The sequence below is a fragment of the Grus americana genome, chromosome 1, assembly GCF_028858705.1.
Source record: "Grus americana isolate bGruAme1 chromosome 1, bGruAme1.mat, whole genome shotgun sequence".
Classification (NCBI taxonomy): Eukaryota; Metazoa; Chordata; class Aves; order Gruiformes; family Gruidae; genus Grus; species Grus americana.
This window is the reverse complement of record NC_072852.1, coordinates 62,475,311-62,497,981: the sequence shown is the minus strand read 5'-3', so window position 1 is coordinate 62,497,981 and position 22,671 is coordinate 62,475,311. Positions and strand designations below refer to the sequence as shown.

The window sequence follows — 22,671 nt, the reverse complement described above, 5'->3', positions numbered from 1 at the left end:
TACTTGACCTTCTCTGGTTAAAGTCCACCAGAGAACAGGAAAATAGTTGTGATATTTTAATGAGCACATTACATGTTTTAATCTGTTTATAACTCAATTTGCCAAGTTAAGAGATCATTTCTGCTCAAAAGCAAACAGTTGGTTGCTACGTTAGTATAAACACATTCCTCTCTTCTGTCTTCATGCCACCACAATACTTTGGACTTGGCTGTTATGAGAAGTTTAGTCTACTCGGGCTTTGTTTGGCATGGAGATGCTCTGGCAAATCTTTGTCTTCAATTTGAGAACTGCAGGCAATAATTCATTTACTTCACTTCTTTTTTCACAAGCTATCAACCCATGCTCCAAAAAGGTCTGCGATCCTAATGCCGACTGCATTTACCTCGGACCAAATCAGCACAAATGTACCTGTCGAGAAGGTTACAGAGGGGACGGTCAGGTTTGCTTACCCGTAGACCCTTGCCAAGCAACATATGGGAATTGCCCTGCACAGTCCACCATTTGCATATACGACGGTCCAGGAAAGGTTAGAGTTGAATGGGTGCCTCAGACGTTTCCTATGGCAACTGCCTAAGAAGAAATAATGCTTTCTCTCCAAAAAGAAGTCATGGGGGTACGGGAGCAGGCCTCAGGGAGACCAAGCTCTATTCCTAGCTTTGGTATAAGCCCTGCTGTTGACCAGGAGTGAGTCCCTTTACCACCTTCACAATGTATGTATATCATGTTTCCCCCTCTGAAAATGGGAATGGCAATAGTGTTCTTTCTTCTAGGATATTTTGGCTCAGATTTGCCTCCCCAAAACGTAGGCACTGAAATGAAGCTTCTCCCAGTTCAATTTTGTCTCTCTAACCACAGGGGGCTTGTAGGACCAGTAGGCTTCTTACACAAGTACCACAGATACATGCCTAAAGTTAGTGCATTTAGGAAAGAAGTAACCTGGGTCTTTGAGGACAACTGATGAAAGGCAGCGTATAACGGCTGCATATTACTCATGCTGTTAGGAACTGACTGAGATTTCCGTGTGTAAAACTCCCACCACCAAGAAAGTGTGACTTCAGAAAACCATGCCTGTTTTGCCTGGACACCCTGACGAGCCAAAAAGGGATTCAGTCACCCAGGGTTGTCCTGCAGTTCATGGTCATACAAGTCGGTCTTCTCAGGGGTGTCTCAGTGAGCTGCAGGAGGCTGGCACACACAGGCTGGTGCGTACAACGGCAGTGCTGATGCACCTCACTTGTTAATAGCATGCTTTGGCATTCATTTTGGGAGGCAGAGGGCTGTGGGAATGGAGGTAAAAAATTTAATCTACCCATGCTGATATTAAATGTTCTCTGGTCACATAAGTGAATCTAAAGGGCTTTATCTGAAGGAAATTTGTCTGAGAGTCAGTAGTTTTCTGGAGCGGATAAAAACTAGAAGGGAGTTGTATAAATATGGATAAGCTTTATACTTGCATCTGAACTCAGCAGGTGATTAACTAAGGCTCTGGAAGCTCACTGTCTTTAAACCCTAGTTCCAGAAAGTATGCTGAAATCCACAATTTGTGCATGTCTAATTTTTCTCTTCTCTCTCGCATCCTTCTGATTTAGTCCCACTGTGAATGCAAGGAGCATTATACAAACTTTGTACCTGGGAAAGGATGCAGCATGACGGACATCTGTGAAACAAACAACACCTGCCATAAAAAAGCTAAATGCTCAATGGCTGCGCCAGGACAGATTACGTGAGTATTTTTGCTCATTAAAGCTTTCACCCAGTTTCTCCCTCCTCCCCCTAGTAAACAGGCTGCTAAAACAGATGTAGTGGATGAACACCTCCTGAAGTTATCATTAACGGTTTCTTTACCAAAGACAAATTACAAGATTTAATGGGGTTAGGGTCAACCAATTAGCATTGTGTTTGATTTCATCAGTCCAATTGCTAATACCTATTAAGTTTTATTTTTATAGCACTCAGAAGTCATTTCTACACTAGTAAATGAAGAGGACCGAGACCTCTTTTCTGTTCCTCAGGGCAAGCAGCATGGTCTGGCTCACAGCTAAAGTCTCTTCTTCTTCTTCTTCTTCCAAAACAGAGTAACTGTCTCTTGGCAGCGGTCCCTGGCACACACTCTCCCTTCAACTGTGCCTGGGCACTGCCTGGGAAAATCCTACTTGGTGCAGGCCAGAAACATGCCAGGCAGCATACTAAAAATTAATCAGCATTAATTATCATGGGACAGCGCTGGAGCCCTGGCTCTTTTTAGTATACTGATACAGATACAACTAGGGAATCTGACCCCCATGCTGTGAAAGCAACGCCAACCTCGACAGATTCCTCAAAGCCTTGAGTCAAGCACGTGGGAAACTGCAAAACCTGTGGCAGAGTTTGTATTCCTGTACAGAAATTTGCTACACAGATGTCAGGAGGAAAGTCAGTTTTAACACTAAACAAAACTATCTTAAACCAAAGAATTTGGATTAGATGTTTCTACAGCCCAGTGATGGCTAGTACTGGGTTTAAAGAGGTGTCCCTGAAATGTTAGTTTTCAGGAGGTGAGTGAATGTGAAATACAAGACAGGCCATTAGTGGTAAATTGGGACAAATTATTTATCATATAGATCTATAGGTAGAAAGCGTTCACTCTGGAGAATATTCTTATTGCCAGTTCTTGCTTTATCTTGCAGCTTTCTCTTATAGTGTAATATCAACATCACTTTTGTGTAAGCTATTGTGCATTTCAAACAAGTTTATCTAGAATATCCTCTAGTTCATTTCTAGAGCTTACTATACTACTCAAACTGCACCTAATATATACTTACACTACACTTAGTTTACTATGCTACTATACTGCACAACATGAGTTGAAAATTTAAATTAAAATTCCACATCACCTAAATCAGGACTTTTCTTTCCTAATTTGTTGCTGTTTCACTGTTGCAACCCAATTTTCAACAGTTGAGGAAGTTTTGAGAATTTTAGAATGGGAAAATTAAAAATTTATGGCTGGGGGGGAGGGGAAAAAAGCAACCCAAATGCTTTGCACATCATTCATTCGATGACCTTTAATGGCAAAAACAAATACAGGAGAAAGTAGTGGGACTCAAATCAAACTAAATCTATCTATCTGGCAAAAAAAATGAAACTATACTGAACAGTTTCCAACTAAGGAAAGTCCATTTATGAAAGAGGAACTTTGCAAAGAAAAACATGGATTGTTGATGTGAGCACAGTAAATTGTTTCTGATAAGTGACAGACACTTACTGTATTTTGGCTGCATCCCAGATTTTAAATGTATTTGGGAGGGCTTGTTTTGGTGGATTTTTTCTTCTAAAACACAAAGCTCTAACAGAGGCCACAAACCTGTGTTACTTCCCTTCTTTTGTTTTTGGTTTTGTTTTTATTAAAGATGCAGTTGTGCTGTTAGCTTCCTCCGTATAGAGTCGCTTCTTTCTCCATAAACAAATGATTTGTACAAGAATAAATCTCTTATACAGACAAAGATGTAGAAAAGACAAACATTTAGCTTGTGACCATAACGCAGCAACCTCCTGAAAAATCAAGATTGTCTCTGCTCTATGTTTCCATATAGATCTTTCCTGAATGATTGCTAACACTTTCTGTGGCATTGCTTCAGCACAGTAATTATGTTCAGCACCGCCCAGAAGCTACGAAGCTTCCACTGGTGCAGAATTACACTGCTTATTAAACCATGACCCCTCTGGTTTCCAAGAAGAGCTGGTTTTCCCTCAACTAAATTATTTTCTTTTTTAATTTCTTATTTTTACTCTGTCTTCAATGTTAGAAATCAGTAGCTTCATAAACCAAAACTCTATTATATGAGTTTCAGGTAAAACGGAGACAGAAAGCCAAGCTTCCCACTTCCAGAGAGATACAATTCTCTTCCCCCCTCCTGAGTATGCCGAAGGAGTGACAGTTGCTGTCTTTTTCAGTCCTGCCTCTACTTTCCCTGCAGCACATCATGAAAACATCAAACAACTAAGTTTAAATAGTCCAGCAGGGTTTGTGGTAAAGCTGTTCCTCTTTAGGAGCACCCAGCCCTTGCAGTACGCAGTGCATTCAAAGCCAAACCAATACAGCCATATGCAGCGTGACTTGCAAACCGGAGCCTCCAGACAAAGCTAAGACAAAACTGATCCAGTCAGTCACCCAGTTGGTCCTTCCCAATCCCAGCCACACAGAGTAAATTACTCCATCGGAAAGGGCGAGGGAACAGACACGTTGAAGGGTTCAATCCCATGCAAGAGGTGCTAACCTGTAATTGCTGCGTGCCTTCCTTTAGCAGCCAAATCCAAACTGTGTTACTGGACGCCCACTCAGTTATGAGCAATATTGTCCTCAGAAAAGAAATGTCAAACTACATAGGTATTTCTGCAGTTCACTGTGCCCCTGGAAATGGTAGTCAAAAAAATCACTATGTTTAACCACCTGCTTCTTTATAACCATTTACTGAAAAAAAGAGAGGTTTATTTTGAAACCTTGATCTGATCTGTGCAATATTTCAAGGGTAGTTTCTTTTTTCTACTAAACTATTCCTCAGCTCCTTTGCAGCCTGTTGTTCTCTGCTCAGAAGTGAAGGGGACTATGTACATCAACACAGCAATATCTACCCCATCTGAACAAAGGGGTCAGCCCCCGAGAAGGAGCTGCTCCTCTCTCCCAGCCCTAAACATCCAGGCTCCACAGTCATACCCTCTACCCAAGAGATCCTCTTAAAAACAAGAGGGCTCACCATCAGAGTTGCATCCAAAAAATTTAACATTCTTTTAGACATCTATTTTTACCAAGGACAAGGAGGAGTCAAAGCTTGAGCCTCTTGGCCAAAATTCCAGCACCCTTTTGAGTCTATATGCAGCCCCCCAGACTACAGGGACTTTCAAATAAGATTTCTGTCATCAGGGAAACAGCTATGGTAGAGACCCTATGTGGGAAGCAGGAGATGATTTGGCATCAGGTTGATAGTACTCGTGGGGTGTGAATGATAGATGTGTGTTTGTAACAACCAGCACATGCAAATGATTAGGTCATTAGTTATATAAAGAACATCTTTTGCTTGCATGCAGTAATGTTCCTTCTCTAATGATGCCTTTGGAAAAAATATCCAGAGAGATGATTCACTATGGATAGGGCTTATACAGAGACTTAAATAGGAAAGGCACTACTAAAGCCAATGTTTGGTAACGCATACCATATAGTTGTTTAGCCTCCTAAATATAGTTAGGGTTTCTTTCTGTACATGCTACATGTTGACAAGCGCCTGCTTTAATTTTAGCACTGAAGATGAGTAAATGACTGAGCTGACACCACAAGCCAGTCTCCCAGGAGCAGCCAAGCAGGGGCTGATTTTCTAAAGAGTGCAACAGAAACAGCTGAGATTAGCAAAACCGGCAGGCATGGATGGCCCCTCACATTGAGGCAGGCTTAGAGAGTCCAGATTTTTTAGGAAGTATTAACCACCTCTCCGGGTGAACAGTAAGGGTGACACAAGATCAAGGCACATGCAAATCCTAGTTGCTCTTCGAAACTCACAACCATTTGTACCTGTCAGTGCCTAATAGCAAGCACCCGTCAATCATGTTGACAACCAACAATTTCTTCTGCACCTCTCTTGCAACACTGAGGTCTTTCACCGCCATAAAATTCAGTTTTCATGAGGCATGTTCCCTCCCTTATAGGACAGAAAATGTCAGACTGACACTTGGGGTTGTTCTTCCATAAATTTCCTTTAGATTTCGCATTGGCTGCAACACACTACTTCATATGCAGCCCGTCCCAAGGCATTGCCTGTCACCACGACCTGAGCTTGCTTTGGACATATGTAGGACAACTGTACATCACTGACACCTCTCATAGGCTGGAGTCCCTGGGGGACAGTCAGTATTACAATTGAGATGCTATTTCCAGTGCAGAGAGAGCAGAAACATAAAGTATACATTTGAAAAAGCATGAGATTTTGTGCTTCAGCAGCTTCAGAAAAAAAGGTAATGTTAAAATGTCAGTATCATTGCCCAAAATGGTTGTGTTACTTAAAGGGCAGAGGAACAAACAACCGCTTTGCTTTGTTGAAAGGACTGACACCCGTCTGCCTTTTTCGACCAGTCCCATGCAGCTATCACAAGGACTGATGAGCTGCCAAAACCCTCTTCATACACAACTACCATTCATCCTGCCGAGTCCCATGTAGTCAGTGGAGGCTTCACACAACCACCTCCCCGCCATGAGGGTGGCACCCCACGCTTTTATGCCGTAGCCTCTCCTTGCCCACAGGCAGGCAGGCTCAGTGGCTTTCTGGGCTCCAGCAACCGCAACATTTGGGGACCAGCGGCTGCACCACAGCTAGGGGCATCACGTAGCCGCTATTCAAAGAGGTCCCACAAGACAGACACCGCTGCCCCTGGCCCGGCTGACAGAAGAACATCACGTCAGGCAAGCAGCCACCAGGCTGCCCTACACACTGACATACTTCACAGCATATAGAAGCTGTAGATTAAACTAAGATGCATTGGTGCTTCCTGAAAATGTATTCAGAGATGCAATAGGTAACACCTAGCGCAGGTTTAGCTAGAGCCTCGCTGACACCACAGGGCATCAGCGCACAACTAAAATGACAATCCCTTCACAGGTGTACATGCCAGGGGGGCTCCGTGGGGAACGGGTTTGTGTGCTACGGAAACATCATGGACCGCCTCCGAGACCTGAATGCTGAAGTGGGAGGACAGTGGCAAGGCAAGCTGACATCTGCCTTATCACTCATGGGTAAGTGACCACACGCAAGCAGGGTCAGCTCCTGCTGGGTGGGTTGATCTTGTCCTGCCTTCCCCCAACACCCGCAGCTGCAGGAAGGTGCCATTAACGGTACGACACAGAGTGCACACTACTCACCACAGACTCCCCCTGACCACCTAAAGCTGCCTTTGCTCAGCATGCCGTGCAATCTGCAAGAATTTCCAAGCAGAGGTGCTAAACACATTACCACAACCCCTCACCTATCAGCTAGTATCACCAATGGGTTTTATCCCATAGTGGGATAAGTGGGATCATCCCCCCTCCTCTCCCTCCCTGCCCTCATTGATTTAGATAATTGAGATTTGATCTAGAAAGACACACAGAAGTCCATCAAAACCACCAGGATTCCCAGCTGGGCCCCTCTTCCCCAGTCCCCAGCCACCAGCGGTGGCATTGCTTTCACCAGGAAAGAGGAGACAGGCAAGGGGAAGAGACTGATCCCATCCATGGTCTCCATCATCCTCAGGACCCCCCACCACAGCACCTCGGCCACAGCTGGGGGATCTCCAGGTTTCCAAATTGACTGCAGAGGTGAGGTGGAAGCCTTGTCAGGGCTCACAGCTTCCACAGTTATTGCAACCACCTCATGAAGAGAACAGTATAACTGTCTTCATCATCTTCTGTTGCAATGCCACAAATGCAAGCTATGAACAAACACTGCTAGAATCAAGCTGGATCTTCAAGTTAAATTTGTAAACATGAAAAATTTCCTCCTATGTAATACGATTTGCTCAGTCCTTTTCACTGAGCCCAGCAATGAAAATAAAGATCCTGAATTCCTGACTAGAACAGAGTAAGAATCCCCCGTAACTGGCCAAGGACAAAGCCTGGCAGTGACCTTCACGTTCAGCACTGAAGACTGAAATCCACTGCCTCAGCGCTGAGAGCTCAGTTGCAGTTTCTCTGTGCGTTTCTCTTTATGTGTCTGAAAAGTGCCCAACATGCTAGGCACCACCATTTGCTACCAACAATCCAGATTTTATGTTCTTAGGTTAAGTTTTGAACATAAATGTGCCTTTTGATTTACTATCCAGAAGCTACAAGGACACATTAACAGCACAAGTTATCTTACAATATATTCACTCCATATTAATGTCTTTCTAAAGCTAAGAATATACATCAGAATAGTTCACATTGTTTTGTAAGACAGCATATTAATTTTGAGATATAGGTATGTTGTACCAGAAAATACAACTGTAAAGATGGGGGGGGGGTTAGGTCTGATTTTAACCCTCTGGAAAAAGAACTGAATATTAGGAATATTTAATGCTTTCAGCTGCAGGAACAGTGGTCTCATACTGCTATCTTGGGGACAGAAATACCATCTGGGTAGCAAATGAACTTTAATTAACTTTCAGTGCATCAGCTTTTATTACCAGTTATGTGTTTGCTGATACTTGCACTACCAGCAGGTTATCAGCAGCATATCACTCACTCCACGAAGATCTAAAGCAGGAGGCCATCTTCCTGTAAAGACACAACTCCAAAGAAACGTTGTCTTCATGTCCATCACCCTGGTCTGCATGCCACAAAATCTGGGCTGCCAGAAGCGTTCTGAATGTTGTGCCTCATCCTGTGTCAGATATGCAGCAACACCCGGATTTTGCATCCTATCTGCCTCTCATCTTTCAATGACTTGGATTTTGGAATCTTAAATTAATATTTCATAATCACAGATAATATTCTTTCTTATTCGGCCCTTGCATACCTGGCACAGATTACAAAGTCCCTTCCTCCAATGAGCTTTTCAATACACATATAAACATTTTTTTCCCTCTCTCTCCTTATCAGAAAATGCCTATGAATGGCCGCTGAGTACTCTGGGACCATTTACGGTGCTTGTACCGACAAACAAGGGGCTCAAAGGTACAAAAGTAAGTAAACAGCAGAGATATTTTTAAATTGTGTGTGTGTATGTTAGCTCCTTCAGAAATCTCATCTGTGTTAAGAGTGCTCTGATGCAACAGATTCAGAAGAGCTTTTTGCTCCAGTACACTTCCGAATACATTTAAGTTTAGGGGCCAGAGATTGTCTTTTCCCTACTTGAAAGAAAAACAAAACAATTTGGCGGGTGAGGGTAGAATGCAGTCATGCTTCAAGTAAGTTTTTGACTGCCTTACATGGCTATGCTCAAGGTTTCTTCACTTGGTTGACACTGGGTCTGAATTAAGATCTGAATTTTCAGCAGGGAGGCCTACAGGTCACCTTTTATGTATGGATGATAAAAAAAAGTATTTTTAGTTTAAAACAAACAAAACAAAACAAGTGACCTGATATGCAAGTGGTCAGCATCCAGTACCTTCCCCCGAAGTCAGAAGAACTCTGGAAGCACTTACTGCACATGCAGGGACATAAGGGTATAATCCGACCTGAACTGAAACCAAGAGAGGTTTCCACTTGGTTCAGACCCTATTCACCTCACTTCAGAAGAAAATGTATCATTTCAGGATGTAACAGCTGGAGGTGAAAAAACATTCACCATGAGATTATGTTTAGATGAAGCCTGTATTGTAATAAGTCTCTGTTTTCTCTTCTTCTAAAGGATCTTCTGAATAATAAGCTGAAAGCACAGTATTTTGTGAAACTCCACGTAATTGCCGGTCAACTGAATACCAGTACCTTGAATAATACTAACATAATCTATACTTTGACTGGCAAGTCAGGAGAGGTATCAAAGGGAGAAAAGGTAAGCCCACCTCAGTAAGAATACTACTCTCTGTTCACTTAACAAGGACTATGAAAGGTTTTTCCACAGCAAGAAATCAGGTTGCAGATAGCTGCTGGATTATGAAATACCACAGCTGTAGCCATGCATTACAAGGAGTTCAAGTGAAACTTGAAACCTCACTGGCATTAAAGTTCCAACTAAAATCAGTGAAAACAAAAATTACCTTCAGGGACGCATCACCACTGAGTGATGTAGCGATCTAACACAGACCGCTCTAAATACGTCTGCTAAAATTAAAGTAATCTTAAATCGGCAGGCACGACAACAGAGCTGCGGCGGGGGGCATTAAGAAAGCCTGAGTGAAGTAAGAGGGGGCGTGGGGATGGAAAAGCCCAGAGCTTACGCTGGAAACCCGTGTGTGCTGCTCACACAGAGCGAGCACCACCTGCACTGCAGACCCCACTTCCCAGTAAGCATCAGCATCCTTTGAATGACACAGCAAATAGAAGACTTCGGCCTAAATAAAAGGCACATGGCAACTCATCATGAAAAACATGGAGTACAGTTCATCACTATCCCAGTTTATTTGATGTCAGAAAGCATCAGGGCAGTCTGATGCCACAGTTTAAGAAAATTTGTTCTCTACAGCTGATATACTAGATTTTATAATCTAGAATTATTGCTCTTGGTCCATTAAATGTTTGTTAGTGACTTGAGCCTATGTGAAGGCTGAAATTAAATACTTCTTGTGTTTTTTAGTAGGTCAGTGGCATCTGAGACCTATTTTATTTCTTTAATAAGTATGCACTCCATTTATTAACAGGAAAATATCATTGCTGTCTGAGGCCTGTTAGTTTCCTGCAGGCTTCAGTACACTGCAGAATCAGCAACATTTTGTTGTTTTAAATATACATATAATATAAGGAAATGGGTTGTAGTCCCGTAAGATTACAGGAGTTGACCCTTTCAGTACAATCACATTTTAAATCATTTCCTGGCAGACTTCTATTACTAGCAGTCACAGAGCCCTTTTAGGGACACTGCCCACAGGGTCTGTCCCCGCTTCTCTTCTGAACAAAATAACATGGTCCTGATCCAAAGTCAAAGGAATTTTTTCCATTTCCTTGATAAGCATTGGAAGCGACCTCCTGCCTCCCCAGATTTAAACAGCCCAGGTGCTGGCAATGGAAGGGGGTGTCAGACTTTATTCAACACTCATACTCTCTTTGTTGTCATTCCGTGATAAATTGCTCACTATCCATTGCCTGGCTTCTTTCAGGATAATCAATTGAGAATTAGAATCCAAGGAGGAAGGAGGAAAGGAAAACTTTTGCAGGGAAATATTATTGCTTCCAATGGGATTTTGCACATTATTGACAAAGCCATGGACAACGTGGAGCCAACATTTGAAAGCAGCAAAGAGGTGAGCTGTAAGCTACATACATGCAATGTCAGACTTTGTTTTAAAATAGTTTCACATTAATTGAATGCAAAGGAGGATGACTGACAGCAGCTAGACAAACTCTACTGAGCCATTGTGCATCAACTCAGAGAAGCCACGTTCAAAGCGAAAGGTAATAACGCAGTTTCCACAGCAAACAGATATTTACTCTTCTGCCAAGCTGGTCGATGGAGGATTTGGTTGTACTCACTGCGTTTGAGTGGTTCCTTGGGAAACTGGCAGTCACCATCAGTGCATCTCACCGAATTCCAGAACAACACAGTACAAAAGGAGGGACATCTAGACAGATAGCAGGCAAAACTTGTATTCAAAGCAGTAATCCCTCCCTCCAAACAGCTAATATTATAAAAACTGCTAATTTTGGATGCTTTGGGTTTTTTGGTGCCCTGCTTAGCATACTTCTTATATGGTGTTTTTGCAAATATTTTATTTCTCTACCCTTTCTCATTGGGAATGAAAAGATAACAATGCCTTCCCCATACACACACTGTTTTTATGTTCTATGACTACACCATATTTCAGGACAATGATAAACTCTAACTATAAGCCAGTATAGCACCAGGACAAGAGTGCTACCATCTCAACCATTTCCAGACACCACCAGCCACCAAACAATAAGGAAACCCAAGTGTATTCAGCTCTAATAGCTGAGACTCATACAGTAATTCAAAAAGTGTCTTATAAGAATTGGTATTTATTACATGTTCCCAACTAAAAGAAATCTGACTTTCATCTTATTTCAGGAAACCATAATGTCAGTACTTCAAGATAATGGAAGATACAGTCAATTTACATCTTTGATAGAGGTAAGGATCCAGAAAAACAATTCCATAAAGCTATTTTCAGATGTTCTTCAATATTTGTATGTAATTTCACTTGTATTTTTAAACCAAAACAGAAAACTGGCCTGGGATTGGATTTACAGCAGGACAACAGACCTTATACCATATTTGTTCCAAGTAATGAGGCTCTGAGTAATATGAAAGCTGAGGCTCTGGATTACCTACTTTCTGCAGAGGTATAGTCTTTCTATAATGCAAATCTTTCTTAGAAAGTAGATATATATGTAGGTGTATAGTAGATGCATACATACATCATTTTCCTGCATTCATCTAAACTAAGCTCCTGCGATCGCATTCATCTAAACTAAGCTCCTGCGATCGAGGCTTAAGCCTTCTCTAACAATTAAAGATCAAGGTAACACCTAGAGAGGAATGGGATTTGGGATCTCTCATCCTATGAAGCGACACCAATCCCCCACACCAGGTCCTCGCTCCTCTGCTGTCGCCCTGCCAGCACAGCCCAGACAGCCACATGGCAAAGCCCCAAACCCTCTCCTGGGAGGTCTCACCCTTGGCAGGGACAGATGGGGGAGCAGACGCCACAGGGCAGGTTGCGTGCCACGAGCTGAGCACCATCACTGACCTAGAGGTTTCTGGTGCACCAGCCGGTGACGCCATTTTCATCCCTATGTCCTCTCACAGGCCAGGTTGGGTTTGTGTGACACATTTTGGGCTAAAACAGCCTCTTTTGTGCTTTGGCAGGGTTCATGGAAGCTGCTGGAGCTGGTCCGATACCACATTGTCTCCAACGCTGAGGTGAGCATGGCTGCTTTATAACTTGGGGGTGAAAGAGTGTTTTCAAGCCCTTCGCCACTCTGAAGGCAGAGGTTTTCCAAGAACAACCTCCACTCATTGCTGCCTTTACTAAGGGTAATCACATAAAGGTCACTAACAGAGAACACAAACCTTTCACCTCAGTCTCACTAGTCAAAGTAAAACCCTGGTAGGAAGCACGGGGCAGTCCTTGAACTATGGTAAATTAAAACTCTGTTGTGTCACACTAATGTGTTACATGCAAGTAACTATTTCCACTTCAAAATATAGCTTTTGGTGATGGGGACTTAGTCCAAGTGGGGAAAAAAAAATTTTAAAAAATAAAACATATATATATACATATATAGACATCCTGAACCTGAGACCCACTACCTTAGCCTGCTGTGGAGCAAGAACCGCTGTCAGAGGGTACTGTCAGCTTGGCAGGGCTGCAGGAAGGACTAGCAGGAAAAGTACCTGTTGCTATCGAATTCAAGCGCTCTCTGAGCCACTTCTGCTAAGATTAGTCTTCTGTTTATCAGAGAGGTAGTTTTGTCATCCTCTCAGTAAGGGCCCTGTTTTTCCCTCATTTTTCTACTGGAAACAAAGAGCAGAACCCAGCAACGACACCAGCAACTAAGGCTAGAGGAGACAAGTTCATCCCCGCCCCAGCCCCTGCTGCAGGGAAGGAAAGAAGGATGTGCCCATATCCTTAGCGAAAGGCCCCGCTCGCAGCATCCAAGGTGGAGGTCACTCCCGGCACAGAACGGGATCGCAGAGAGCAAAGGCATGAGATCCACGTGTCCCTTCACGGGATATCAGCACTGCCGCTTCCACAGTGGTCTAAGGATGCAAATAGGGCTATTTTTAGGGAGAGGTGATAACTTTACTTAGACTGATTGCTATAATTAGGAGAAAAATTAATATCCTTTTGAGCAACAAGCTCTTCAGACACAGCAACCAGCAAGCTCAATCCACATTTAATCACTCTAACTTCGCTACACATGCAGGTCAGTCACATACAAGGCTGCCCACGCAGCTAGAAAAAGGCTGATAGGCTCATTCGCTCACCCTAAAGAGAAAGGTGGTCTTTCTTGTGAAATTTGAGAAGAGTATATGATATTACAATTCTTTTAATCAATTTATATTCATTTCAGCTAGAGGTTGCCAGCCTCGTCTCAATAGAGCACATCAGAAGCATGGCGAAGCAGTTCATTTACTTTAACAGGACCCGCACTGTAAGTCAAAGGCAGCTTTCACCTGCAAACAGCTCGTTCTGAGCTCGGGAACTGTTTGCATGCAGGGGGAAATAAAAAAAAAAGGAGAGGGGAGATTAGCAGAGGAATTTCTTGCTCTAATGAGGCAGAAATTTTCAACTTGCCATTCCCACCTGCTGTTAGAAATTATTATTATAAAGGATGCAGAGCAAATGACTGGTATATAAGGACAGCCTGCAGTTTCTTTTTTCTTATGATTAGCCCCAGTCCAGGAATGATCCTCATTTATGTTCTGCCTAGTTTTAAAAAAATCAAATCTACTTAAAAATATTTTAAATCATTCTGTTACATATTTTGGTTATTTTAAACATTTCTCAATGCACACATAGATTTTTTTTTATTCTCGTTAATATTATAGTCTCTAATCCTGATGAACCTAGTGAACACATTATTAAAGATGCTAATTTGTCAGTACTTTTGCAAAACCAAACTTATCTGCTAACTCCCTTCTGTTCTTTGCATAATTTAGCCAAATATGAACATTCTGGAGAAGAGATGCAGCTATGAAAATTCTTGTAAAGGCAGAGCAGTTGCTTTTCTCCTGTGAATTTGGACAGATCCCAGATCCTCTCTCACTTTTTCCTCCACTTTGTCAGAGAGAGGACCAAAGCATGCTTATGTCCACTGAAATCAGTGCCTGACGTCACCAGTAGTCTTCTCATTTTGGCCAGTCTTTTAGTCACCAGTTCCACAGGCTAACAGTGCAGATTAAGAGGAAAAGTTTAGATGCTGCTGTTGTAGACCAATATTCAAGAAAATGCGCAACATATGCATGCTTCTTGCATAAAACAAGCATAATAAAAATAGACAGCCAATTAAAAAAAAAGTATGACTAGAAATCTTGAAATAAAATTATCAGAAATTGAGAAGCTATGAAAAATTATCATTAATAATAATTTATTGTTTCATAGGGACAAGTCTTGGTGAGTGGAGAAGAAATAGAAGAAACAGATATTGTTGCAAAAAATGGTCGCATTTATACTCTTGCAGGAGTCCTTATCCCACCCACAATTGTTCCAATTCTACCACATCGGTGTGATGAGACAAGAAGTCAAGTTGCAATGGTAAGAGAATCATGACAAATCAAATCACTGCTCCATATAATGCACTCCAGCTTCCTCTTTACTGCCTTCTCTGATATGGTAGATAAAAAGAGGGGTATTTTTGGATATTAATATATCAATGACATACAGCCACCTGGCTAGCAGTACTGCACAAATACAAATAACCTGTCAATAGAGAATTCATATGAGCACATCCTATATCACTTTAATTCATCTAGTTCTTGCAGTAGCCCTTTTAAATATGTTGGTCAAACTTTTTCCTCCAGTTCCTGATTCCCACTTGAGCATACGAGTACATGATAAGTAGTGTCAAGTTCCCAGGGAAACTGTTTTGGATCAGTATTTTCATTTCTACTAAATACGCAGCGAAAGGAGCCAGCAAGTTAAAATATTAATGTAATAATTCATTTTATACTAATATATTAGAAATATGTTCTTTTCAGAAGCCACAATTTCCGTTAGTCCCACTTTCTTCCAGTTTTATTCAAATAAGGAATTACAAAACTGTTTCATATTTCAAAGGGTGGATTTCAGCATACCTTGTTCAGTTTGGTAACACAGTACAGGCCTTTACACTTGGTAACATTCAGATGCTATTTCTGGTAAGAACGAGTATCTGACTGAGCTTTCAGTTTGCAGTAAGCATGGCTCCAATGAGCTGTTACTGGACCGTGTTCAAGCACGTATCTGGGCCAGTAACAGTTCCAGTACAGTAATGCAAAACATTTACTATCTTAACTTACAACAGTCCAGAACCACAGCCTTGAAAGAGGTTCCCAGCAGAGCTGGGCAGCATCAAAATTTAATGAAGAAAACACAAGAGCTGGCACTAAAGAACTATTACCTCTGGCAGTAACTACAAAGTGCCGTATGTGCAATATAATCATAAACCAGGCAGAGCACTGAGCCACAAACTCAATACGAAAAGCAATCAACACCTTAGAAATTCAAATTACACTCCAATTCCTTACCAGGAACCTACCTACAAACTATGTCTGACATCTATCAATCCTAAAGCAACACTATGAAAAATTATTTCAAGACAAAACAAATGGCATCTGTCACAAAAATTATTCCCCAAACTGAAGTCAGGAACTTTTGTCAGCTTTGAAAGCTTCATGCATAATTTGAAATATAGTTTAATATCCAAGGCCTTAAGCAGAGCACTGATACCAAGGAGAATATCAGAGGGAGCAGTGGCTTTGCTGCTCTTACCTGCCATTGTGCATCTTGATCACTCTAAGAAAACAAGAGCAATGCCACCTTGTAAATATTACTTGTGATACCAGTGAAAAGTGATAAACCTTGTAGGAACTGCGAGTTGTACACACCTACAAGAACTGTACATCCCTAAAGATGAAACTGTACCTGAATGCTGGTAGTAACCACAGGACTCAACGTCTTGCTCCACCTCCTCCCAGAGGCCATCACTCCCACAGCAGAATCGGTGGAAAGGAACATACATCTACACTTTGGTGCAAAACCAGTATCTTTATCTACTGCTGAAAACGGGCTGATTGGACCTCGCATGGCAGTGCTGACACGTTTCCCTGTCCCCTCTCTGCGGCATGGCAGAGGGGAGAGACAGGACTCTCATCCTCAGGAAAAGGAGGGAGCAGGTACCTGTCAATGGCTGACACCATCCCAGGTGGAGAAAGGGAGCAAAGAGGTGACACTGAGTGCACTGAGCAGCAGGGAGAGCAGCACCAACAGTGGGAAACACTTTCCACAGCAATCAGCCACATTTTTAAGTTCTAAAGGAGCAAAGAGATACTTGCAGGGACTTCCAGAAACACAAAGAAAGCTAAGAGCCTAAGTCAACTTCAGCCATGACTACACAGCTTTTCAAAGAGCTTTTATAACACCCAAATGTATTTTACAAAATACGTCTGACCCACCCAGGCCTTTAAAACATAGTGGCATTGGTACCAGCACTATTTGATGCCCAAATGCTTTTGTAAGTCTGGTCCTTTATTCTTTTAAGTGCTGTACAACACGAGGGACTACTAAACCATTCTTTCCCAGCAGCTCCAGTGATAAATCTGTGGGGAAAAAATGCCATAACTCAGGTTCATGGTCATTTGTCCAATGACTATGAAACACAGTGAAGTAACACATTGGATGCCAGCTCTAGGATTTATTCTAACTTGGTTGAAACACAAGACATCAGCAGTCATGAGCAACACGGCTTTGACAAACTCCATATCCACGCACTGAAAGGCTCAACCTCTCTGAAGTTATTGCATGTTGAACTTGTCAGAGGACTCACCTTTAAAACTGCCGCTGGAGTTTGTAACTCCTCGGTGTTGTAATTGCCAGTCTCTGTCTGGCATGGTGATAAATTAGCTAGTGGGGAAAGGCAACCAAAAAGTGAAGAAATAAAAATAGCTATATATCACTGGATAATAGTGGAGTTCAGGATGTACAACATGGAAGCAAAGAATATTTTTACCTTCACTGCCTATACACAAAACAAACGTCTATTCACACGGTCTATACTCAAGACACAACTAATTTGTGGTCTTCCTTGGAAGAAATAAAGAATTCTTACAGAAGCGTGCAGACTGGACTAGACCCTCAGACAATGTTAGTTAATAGATTATACTGAGTTGAGCAAAGGATGCCGGTACATTTGTGCCCATGTTTATCTTCTGTTTAGGAAGCTTACAGTTCTTAAAAAGAAGGGAGTGTAACAGTTAAGTCATAGAACAGACGTACTTAAAATTTACAAGGTATATCATCCATAAGTATGTATCTCAGTAGTTGATATAATGCCTTTTCACATTACTATCCTTATTGTTTCCATATAGGGTGTCTGTACAAGTTGTTTATCGCATGCATTGGCTTCCTGTCCACAGGATTCAAAGCCCATCGTAAGTGACATTTCCTGACAGATTCCCCAGTTGTACAAAATGCATAGAGGGTCCCTGTACGTTCATTACTGCTCTCCCAATATAGTCATCAAAAGAACCAGATATGAATACAGGAGACTGCATAAAAATACTAATATAGATGGTAGTTTAGTCCCTTTTTTGGCAACAATTGAAGCGTCAGGTCATTTTGGCTTTTTTTTTTTTTTTTTTGCTGCTGCAAGATCCCTCGTAGACTTTATAGAAGCTCTCTTTTCTCAGGTAAAGTAAGATCTATTTCCGACAGGCTTTGGCAGAAGAGAGAGATGAGGAATGAGAATTGCTACGATTATGCTTTGAGAGTTAGTAACCGAAAAATAGAGGATGGACAAATTTAAAATAGACCTCACATCTGTTAAAAATTTCATTTTCATTAAGCATCCTCCCAGAAGCAACTGTCTGCAGAAGCAGCTTCAGAAAGGATTGAAAAATCTTCCATCTGCTTTGCTTCTAAGAGATGCAAATCTGGTTGCGTGTTTCTCCACATACAAAACTCAAGTCTAGCTACCACAGGAATTTTATTCCCCATGTTATAAAAATTCACTGGTAGTTGGTCCTATACACCATACTCGGTAATAACCTATATGCCATTATTCCATAATAATGAAAAGATCATATTATTAAAAAAAAATGTAATAAATTTTTAAAATGCAACACTATAGCAAGGTGCTTCCTGTTCTCCAGTTACATTATGTTGCAATATTAAGACTGTATCACAGAACACTATGCTGCTTAGAAATACTAATGCTTCCATTTTGTGCATGTTCCAGCCTTTCTCAAAACGGAGATGCATTATTGAAGGCCCAAGCTTTCAACAAACCGGCTGTGCTAGAGCCTGCAATATAACAATAAAGGTATAGAGTTACAGTTTCTTAAAGTGAAACGTATATAAAAGTTTTCCAAAATATTGTCTTCTGCATTGTGAACTTTCCTTTCGGAGTGGAGAGACGTTTGGAGATGTCCATGTAGTTTCTGTACCCTTCTACAGGGGGAGCTACTGTAAATCTTAGAGCAAAATACAAGGCAAATTCCAGTGAGTTTTTTTAGCTGCCATACGTTATTGACAACAGCTCTCATACTCTGTAACGCAGGAGTTCTCACATAGGGCTCCAAGCACGAATGTTGTCGTTGACCCATACAGCTTCACCCATGAAGAGGACAGCTTGGTCCCCCCTGGTCCCAGCCCCTCCTGTCCCAGGACTTCACACAATATTGGGTAACAACAAACGGGAAACACTCCCGAGAAACACACTCCACCTGCTCTACTTGACAAGCCTAGTCCTCACAGAAGTCATTACCCCCTGAGAAGTACTTAGACCTTTCTGGCTCCTGGGTCTCCAAATAGGCTTCTGCACTTCATGACCACCATCAAGTAACAAGCAGAAAAGTCTACAAATCCATAAGCTTTGAAAGCCTTTTGCTAATTCCTGTTTTGCTTGACTCACGCATGTAAATGAGGTTTTTTTCTAATACGCTTTCTGTGCTCTTGGTAAATAAATGGATCAAGCAGCCAATTCATGATTAAAACAAAAGACACAGCCGAGAAAAACATTTAGGGCTGTGTAGTGGCTAAATCCCATAGTGGTGCAGAGGGGAAGGAGGAAGATCAAAGCAGCATGTCTAGCTTCCACAACGTCTCCCTGGCGTAAAACATATCTTCCAGTTCCCGATCTCAGATGCAAAGGAGACTGCCTGCCTCTGAATTGCACTGCACTCCCACAGCCAAGCGCGAGAGCGCACACAGCACGAGCAGACACACACACACAGGCACGTTCGTCACTGGTGACAGGACAGGGATTTCTGATGCTGATGAGTCTGGTAAGAACAAGGGAAGGATGTGGTGGTCTGCGCACCCCCTCCTTGGGCTGCCAACACCCCTCCTGGTTTGCAAGGCTATTGCAGAGGTGATTCTGGTCCAACAGTTTTAAGAGCCAGCTACCCCTACGGGCCTTTTCCAGAGGGCCAAAACACGGTGGAGAGTTGTCTTTTGTGTACTGCCTCTGCACTAAGGCACAGGAAAAGAGGATATTTGCTTTATTTCACAGGAACCAAAGTGTTGCAAAGGCTTCTTTGGCCCTGACTGCAGTCCATGTCCAGGAGGTTTCTCCAAACCCTGCTCAGGAAACGGGCAGGTAAGCAGAGCACCCGGCACTCACATGGGGGGAAGGACAGGCTGTGTCCCAAAAGTCCCTGACGCACTTCTGCACAACAGGAATGTCAGGCAAGAGCTGCACACTCCATTTATGTCCAGTGATGGCTGTGAATTTCAGGTTCAGTTACATGGAGGAGGGAAAATCAATCAGTCTCCTTTCAGATGTCCAAATCGCAGGTTTCTGTGGTTCCAACACATGGCGCACAGGCAAGGCTGGGTGACCCTCTCTGATGCTTTTACTTTGCACAGGACAGGGTAATGACTCTGGTAATTTTAAAATTGCAAAAGAAGGTAGAATTCACAGCAGTGAAGTACAAGCGCAAGGAAAGCTTTTGCTCTGAAACAGCTTCTTCATCAAAGCTGAGCTTCTTCCTGGCAGTCTATCACAGTCATAATATGGACAGGCATATGGCCTCTTCTCTGGAGGAAGAATAAAGATTTATTTCAATTTATACAAAGAAATCACCTCTCTTCCATATCCCAGTGCATGGATGGCCTGGATGGAAATGGGACCTGCATTTGTGCCAAGGCATTTCAAGGCTCACGCTGTCAGTTCTGCTCGGACCCTGGCAAATACGGACCTGAGTGTGACAAAGGTAAGTGCAGCCGTACTTCATCAGCCCAAGAGCAGGGTCTATTTGTTTTGAGCCCTGGTAACATTAAGGTAGGAGTTAACTGCTCACTAAACTGTCTCTACAGAGGATGGGCAAGATCTCTCTGGGGTATTTTCATTTCATCCTTCAAAGGGGACACATCATAAGCCCAGAGTCAGTGAAAATCTTCTCACTGATTTCATTGGGCTTTCTGCAGGGGCCGTAGCTTGCTTTAATTTATTGGTCTTTTCATTTCTGTCTCCCTCACATAAGTAATTGAAAATCTTTGCTATTCCATTCCCATCTGGTATTGCCTACAACAGAACAGATTCTGCCTGTAATGACAAACATAAGTAATACAAGAACAACTAGATCTATAAACAGATTGTGTCTAGGGCCACTTCATAACCATCTTTACTGAATAATTTCTGATCTATTGAATAGCTTGTAGTTCTAGCAGTCATCTTCTAGATACTGACAGATTTAATCCTGCTTTGTCAAACCATACTACGTTTGAGACCCTACGGAATATACAACATCAAATACAGATACATTCCCCATCTACAAAATAATTTTTAGCCTTTTTTGCTATGAAACAGCCTGTCATTCACAAAGCACAGCTCACTCGAAGGTTCAGAGGTACACAGACAAAAACCAAAAGACGAATTCCATAAGAAAGGCTGGGATTGCCTAAGCTCCAATCCTGCCAAAGCAGCATGTACTGGCTTAACTAGTCACCACTGGCACTTCTTGGAGTTGCAGAAGGCTTACCTACTATGTTCTTTGGGCACACTGCTGTGCCTCCCAGCAGCACTAACCAGCCCAGCCCCAGCAAAGCGCCGGTAGGTCTGTGCTGCTGTTCTGTGTACTAGCCCAGCACTGTGCAAATTGTAGGACTGTGGACTCGGTATTAAAAGGCTTCCCCTATCACTGAAAGTACGCCAGAAGTTGTGCAATGAAGTAACTTTAGCCGTAATAGCCTGGGACATAGTATTTTGTTCCTACTTCTGTTAAGTACTTTGACTTTCATTGATAGATAAGTGCACTGTAAAGACAAAATAGATTTTAAATAGTTTCCCATAAAACACATGGATATGATAAATAAGGAATAAGTTCACCAACAAAGTGAGACTTTAAAAATACAAAAGTTTAGATTCTAGAGAAAAAGGATGACCTGATTCATAAGAAATGCTATGTAAGGATAGATGCTTTTTACCACTACAGAATTGTACATTGTAATTTATCTCTGGTAGAGTGCCTCTGCATTTATGGGAAGTGTGATAACCAAATAGACAGCGATGGGATCTGTCTTCCCGGATCATGCAGAAGTGGATACACGGGGAAACTCTGTGATAAGCAGATTGTTCTTTGCGAGCCCTCCCTACGGCTCTGCCATGCACATGCAGACTGTCAGCTTAGTGATGGTGCAGTGAGGTAAGTCAGTAATTTGCATCTAATTAATATTAACTATGATGCAGCTCTTTCCTATTTGCTTGATCAAAACAGCACCTTGTAGCAGTACACGAACATCAGCCACTGAAATCCTGCTCTGCAGCAAATAAGCATAAACAAGCACCGCATCGACCTTGAGTTGCAAGATAGTAATTAAGAGTTCTTAATGTCCTATCCTGTACCTTATATTTAACACTGATAAGATAGATGTTAGATGCATGCCGATCTGACCCTTGGTCAGAAGGCTGCCTTCCTACCAACATCTACAAAGACTCTCAGGAACCTATTATTTCTAACCATCCCTTACTGAATTAGGAATTTGAGCCTTGTTGAAAAACAGTGAAACTCTCAAGCAGTCTGGGGATAGATAGCTCACTCTGGTCAGCTCAGGTAGGATTTGCATGCCACAACACCACAGACTTCAGCACAGACTCTCCAGTCCTGGTCACAAAACTCTGTTACTGCTACAGCTGCCTTGCACTTGCCTCACGCTCACTTTCGCACACAGCAAGTTTGCCTCTTGCTGCAGTGTATTCATTATGAGTCACCACAGAAAGCAGAATGTGGGATGCTGTGTAACTTAAGTGCTTAAGAAATTCCTTCCAATGTAGGTTAATCTTGGGGGGACTCAGGGAAATAGGGGGGCTTGTTGTCTTGCATGCATTTCAGGGAGAGATCTATCTTTTGTGTCCCTGAAAGAGCAACCCCAGCT

General features: G+C 42.3%; 1 protein-coding gene across 5 annotated transcripts in view; it reads left to right on the top strand.

Moving 5' to 3' along the window:
* Positions 1-22,671, top strand: part of STAB2 (stabilin 2) — an 88,802-nt gene that overhangs the window by 15,531 nt on the left and 50,600 nt on the right. For 4 of the 5 annotated variants that reach the window (XR_008577448.1, XM_054828409.1, XM_054828400.1 and 1 more), the window contains 16 exons: positions 330-526; positions 1,590-1,723; positions 6,624-6,757; positions 8,579-8,661; positions 9,330-9,473; positions 10,735-10,878; positions 11,661-11,723; positions 11,816-11,935; positions 12,462-12,515; positions 13,670-13,750; positions 14,701-14,853; positions 17,664-17,726; positions 18,533-18,616; positions 19,808-19,894; positions 20,399-20,510; positions 21,761-21,941. Coding sequence is in view for 4 of the 5 variants with exons in the window: in XM_054828409.1 (XP_054684384.1) it covers positions 330-526; positions 1,590-1,723; positions 6,624-6,757; positions 8,579-8,661; positions 9,330-9,473; positions 10,735-10,878; positions 11,661-11,723; positions 11,816-11,935; positions 12,462-12,515; positions 13,670-13,750; positions 14,701-14,853; positions 17,664-17,726; positions 18,533-18,616; positions 19,808-19,894; positions 20,399-20,510; positions 21,761-21,941 (1,834 nt within the window). In the remaining variant the exon portion in view is untranslated. The other variant, XM_054828418.1, reaches the window with a different exon arrangement.